The sequence below is a fragment of the Cupressus sempervirens genome, chromosome 11, assembly GCF_028749045.1.
Source record: "Cupressus sempervirens isolate cs-2001-9-10 chromosome 11, ASM2874904v1, whole genome shotgun sequence".
NCBI classification, from domain to species: domain Eukaryota; kingdom Viridiplantae; phylum Streptophyta; class Pinopsida; order Cupressales; family Cupressaceae; genus Cupressus; species Cupressus sempervirens.
In genome coordinates, this window is record NC_143128.1 from 780,299,588 (window position 1) to 780,304,664 (window position 5,077).

General features: G+C 37.1%; 1 protein-coding gene across 3 annotated transcripts; it reads left to right on the top strand.

Moving 5' to 3' along the window:
- The first annotated feature begins 466 nt into the window (after positions 1–466).
- Positions 467–4,563, top strand: LOC149531910 (glycine-rich RNA-binding protein RZ1A-like). 3 transcript variants are annotated; one of them, XM_089810073.1, is made up of 5 exons: positions 467–554; positions 1,222–1,308; positions 3,053–3,190; positions 3,686–4,206; positions 4,318–4,563. In XM_089810073.1, exons 3-4 carry the CDS (start codon positions 3,080–3,082, stop codon positions 4,199–4,201), a joined length of 627 nt encoding a protein of 208 aa, XP_089666199.1. In that variant the 5' UTR covers positions 467–554; positions 1,222–1,308; positions 3,053–3,079; the 3' UTR covers positions 4,202–4,206; positions 4,318–4,563. The 3 variants fall into 3 exon arrangements, with proteins under 3 accessions (XP_089666199.1, XP_089666198.1, XP_089666200.1); XM_089810074.1 differs by lacking the exon at positions 467–554 and adding an exon at positions 592–897; XM_089810072.1 differs by lacking the exon at positions 1,222–1,308.
- Positions 4,564–5,077: the final 514 nt, after the last annotated feature.

The window sequence follows — 5,077 nt, forward strand, 5'->3', positions numbered from 1 at the left end:
TTTAGACACCTTGAAAAAAGTAAGTTGATGTGGCATCATATTTGATAATGTAAGTGGAAAACCTTAACCATAGGCAAGAGACTTGCCAAATATGCTATTGTAAAAAAAATAGGAGGGATTTGAAATTTCTATGTAAGATTTAAGAAGTGCAAAAATAGAATACTCTAGTCTCACTCCCCTTTGATGATAAGCTTGTCTTTAGAATTTGATGTGTCTAGGGTCATTTAATATAGATCGGTTAGGGACATGCATAGGACACTTATCGTTTTTTCGATGTGGAAAGCTACATCCTGCAATACCTAGGCACACAATAGGTCCCATTGGATTTTTCTTAGGTGACGCACATATGAGTATCTTCTTTACCCAATATGTTAGAATTCTCTTTTTCAGGGAAAATAGTAAACCCTAGTCTTATCTATCCGAGTCCCCTGGCTATAAGTGCCGATTTTCGCTTCCTAAAGGCTTCATTTGTGAATCATATTTATTGTTAATTCTCAAGGTTTACCTGCGGAGGCGCTAAGGTTTGCGGTTCGATTCTACCTGTGAATTATCAGGTAGGCCTTTCTAACTGCCCTGGTCTAAGTAATCACGGAATTCAGGGTTTCTGTGTTTTGTAAGATTTTATTTTGTTTTAATGTGCAGGAGAATAAGGGTTTTTGGTTTCCAATGTTTGTATTTGATCGATTTATTCGTCTAAAATAAAATTATGGTTCGTACCGCTCGACGGTTGCATTTTTCATTGAATGAGAATAAGGTTTATTGTTATCGAGGGTTAATGCCTGTCTAATTTATTCTTCTCTCTAATGGGATCTCGGCGGTGAATTCCTTCTTGTTCTTATGGTTTGGATCTCTGTCTCGTACGTATCCAAAGAATTCGATTGCGTGATCACTGCCCTGGTTCGTTTTATTATTCGGCTCATTTTAAACTTTATTTGTGCATGCCAGTGAAACATGGCTTTTTCTTTTTGTATATTTAACCTTGAATTTATCAGATTCTGTGAAACTATTATGGATTTGTCGATAACGGTAACGCGGGTTGAATTTTGTATAGATTTACGTAGCCGAAGTTAATTGTATCATCTCTTTTTTCCGTATGAATGTAGAGCTTATTGTTATTTGCGCTGAAGGATTTATATTTATTGAAAGTATGATTTGCTTTTTTCGCTGGCGGTATGCCTCTTTTGGGTAGTTACATAGTTGGATCTGCTGGATTTGCTCTAGTTTCTGTCGAAGGGTGCGAAATGGGTGCTTCAATCGGGAACAGGGAAGCTGTGTGCTAGCGTGTTAGGAATCAATGAAATTCAGAAGGTAATGGAAATTTTAACTGGTAACCAATCCAATCTGCATGTCCAACTATATACATACACACAAGCCGAAGTTAATTTTATCATCTCTTTTTTCCGTGTGGATGTAGAGTTTATTGTTATTTAAGCTGAAGGATTTATATTTATTGAAAGTATGATTTGCTTTTTTCCCTGGCGGTATGCCTCTTTTGGGTGGTTACATAGTTGGATCTGCTGGATTTTCTCTAGTTTCTGTCGAAGGGTGCGAAATGGGTGCAGTTATTTCAATCGGGAATAGGGAAACTGTGTGCTAGCGTGTTAGGAATCAATGAAATTCAGAATGTAATGGAAATTATAACTGGTAGCCGTTCCAATCTGCTTGTCCAACTATATACATACACACATGGATACCTTTGTATATACAAGCGTGCTTGTATCCGCTTTTTAGTTGCTTCAACGTTGTACGATCCTTTGTTCGAATAATGCGAACAAAACTCGTCAGTGAGTTCGTCTAGGTTTCAACAGATTTTACCACACAAGTATTTCGCTTGCTGATATCTAATTTGTCTGCATCTTCTTTAGAATGGCTTTGAAACCAAAAGCGTTATTACATACTGTTTTCCTGTTAAATTTGAATTATGACGTGTTTATATTTATTTTATTCAAACAATAGTAATTAAAAATTTCTCAGCCTTTTGTTTGTCTTCGTCAGTTCCCTTTCTTCATCTTAAAATTGCTGTTCTGCTTACTTTGCGTAAGTTGTTTATCTTGAATGCATGCATGTGTGTATGTATTTAATAATTTGTTTATTGATATCAACTACAGTACAACTGCACTTTAGTAGGTTGTGAATTAGAATTTGGAGGAGCCTTATTTTGTTAAGAGCCCGGTATCCCTTACTGGTGACGTGATTTTTTCATTTTGTGTATACATGTTTTGCCTGTACATATGCAAACAGTATAAAAATTTGCCTTTGCTTTTATTAGTATAGAGCAAAAATTAGTTGTCATTTGCCATGCAATGTACGGATGTATCGTTTTTGTATTCTAATGAGTTCATTTTATTGAACAATCTGGGGCCTCACTGAGCTGAGGAAGATTCAATATGCAAATGAGGGCTCTCTTTCAGTTGTGTATAGGCTGCAATAACTAGGCTATGGGAAGTTTTGATAGCATTACTCAAAAATCATTACACATCAACCTGTTGGTTTATAATGTTAAATTTCAATGGGAGTAATGGGAAATTTAATGTAAGACTACCTAGATGAACTAGGGGAAATTGGAAAAAAATTGTACAGCACAAAATTTTTGAATTTCAATGACAAAAGAGTGATGGATTGGAAGTCCATTTAAGTGGGAGCTCAGGTACGTACAAGTTGAAATTAGTATTTGTTTTCTTGTCCTCTATGTCTAATAGTGAAGTTATGAACAAGTTTATGTGGTAAAGAGTGATGGATTGGAAGTCCATTTAAATGGGAGCTCAGGTACGTACAAGTTGAAATTAGTATTTGTTTTCTTGTCCTCTATGTCTAATAGTGAAGTTATGAACAAGTTTATGTGGTAAAACTGAGCACTTAAGAATTGTTTTTATGCTTGGGAAGCATTTTTATTTCACAGTGTTGCCTGAAAATACTATATTTTGTTTATTTTGTACTTGCAGTCATCTGTTTGGGTATTCTATGAACTCTTCACTATTTAATTCTATTGCAAGGTTTCTTTTTTCCTGGCAAATTAATTGTACTTAATGAAGTTTATCTCCCTTGGTTTTAGATTACGACTGGTGCCCTTATTTGAGACATGTCAGACAGTATGGAATATCGGTGTTTTATTGGAGGCCTGTCATGGAGCACTTCAGACAGGACCCTGGAGGATGCTTTTGATAAGTTTGGCCATATTATTGAGGCAAAGGCAAGTTTTGTGTTTTTCTATTTTTTCTGTTTACTCATTTTACTGTAGACAACTCTTGCTGACTATGCCTTAGGTGTTTATTGAGTGGAAGATCAGCAGGGTTGAGTTTGAGCCTTGTTTACCAAGGCAGATATTTTATCATTGAATGTTTACTATAACAGAATCTTTTGTATTTTTTGTTAAACATTATTGCAATGTAACTATGAGCAAAAGTGCCAAGGGTTTGCAGATTTTAAAAATATTAAGATTTGTTGGTTTCTATTGTAAGTCTGATCTTAACAGCATATTATTCATACATAATAAACAATATAATAACCGGCCTCCGTCTGTCTACGATATTCAAAGAGGTACATAATGATTGACACTCACTCTTTAACTACTGAGATGTGTAGAATTGAAACTTAAGTGTGTGCTTATTCTGAGTTTTTGTTTCAAATCCATTTGTAATATCTCTCACCTAATACTATTTTTTTATACCTGGGGTGCTCGTTTCAGGTGGTGGTTGATAGAGATACTGGCCGTTCTCGAGGCTTTGGGTTTGTAACTTTTGATGATAAGAAGGCCATGGAAGATGCAATAAGTCGAATGCACGGAATGGAACTTGATGGGCGTTCCATCACCGTTGACAAGGCTCAGCCAAAGAGTGCTGGGGGAGACCGCGGTGACCGTGGTGATCGTGGTTATGGTGGTGGACGGGGCTATGGCGGTGGAGGTGGTGGTGGTGGTAGTTCAGAGTGCTTCAAGTGTGGTCAGCGTGGCCATTTTGCACGAGAATGCACCAATGGAGATGGGGGTCGAGGAGGTGATAGGTATGGTGGGAGGAGTGATCGTTATAGTAGTGGTGGTAATGGTAAGTATGGTGCAGATCGCAGCAGTGATCGATATGGAGGGCGTAGTAGGGACGGAGGAAGCCGTGGGGGGTCAGGTAGTGATCGATATAATCGTGATCGATCTGGTCCATATGATCGACCCAGCGGTGGGGGATCTCGATCTTATGATGATCGTCATTAATGAAGGTACTGAAAATTTCACAGGTCTTGAGTTTGTATAATCTCGTTGATTTTCTAGTAATGTGGGATGTTTGTTAACTGATTTGCATGTTAATTTTGTGTTTTCTCTTTTTGCAGGTGGCTTGTATTTGGTCTCTGAAGCCACATTATACAAATTTTGAAGCTTTGTTGGCCATGCAAATGTGTTGCAGGATTGATAATGAAATATTTTCACAGTTGGCTGGCAAAATGATCTACTGCCATTGTGTAACTGCTTTAATTAGTTTTACTCTTGAATGCCGGGCTCAAAATTAACCTTGGGATATATATATTTTTCGTATCTTCTATGACCAGATGTTTTGAAGGCAGTGCCACTTTTGATTATTTTGCTGTGCTTTATGAGATTCATTGGCTTTCTTGAGTTCGATTATTATGGGCAAAGATTGGGATTGTACTTTAGAAGGTATTGGTCACCGCCTAAAGAGTTTATTGCTTCTGCATATGTGGTAGGAGCTTTGTCCTGGAGATGTGCGATCATTGTGAGAAGCCCCTGCTTAGAACACCAAGGAAAAACTTTACGTTTTAGTGGGAGACCCCCCTGGTTTAAACAATGATTGCTTCCTATCAGAAGAATGGAGCCTTTCAAACTAGATAAGGTCTGATTCGAATATAATTCGTAGTACTGCTATCCTAAGGAGTGAATATAACAAGATAAACCTGCAAGAACATAGGCTTCAGATGTTACATGTCTTGATCTAAATGCTATAATTTGGTTGGTTAGTTTGGGCGGCAAGGATTCACACTATGGTAAAGTTTGTTGGTGCCATCTTTATGTTTCAGTCAATATTTATACATATAGTATATATGATATTTTTTGTTTGATGTTTTAACTTTTTAT

Bases quoted from the DNA above. Each gene is read 5' to 3' on its own strand.
- LOC149531910 (XM_089810073.1), top strand. From the start codon at position 3,080: ATGTCAGACAGTATGGAATATCGGTGTTTTATTGGAGGCCTGTCATGG. The intron at 3,191-3,685 runs GCAAGTTTTGTG...TGCTCGTTTCAG, and splicing joins GCCATATTATTGAGGCAAAG to GTGGTGGTTGATAGAGATAC.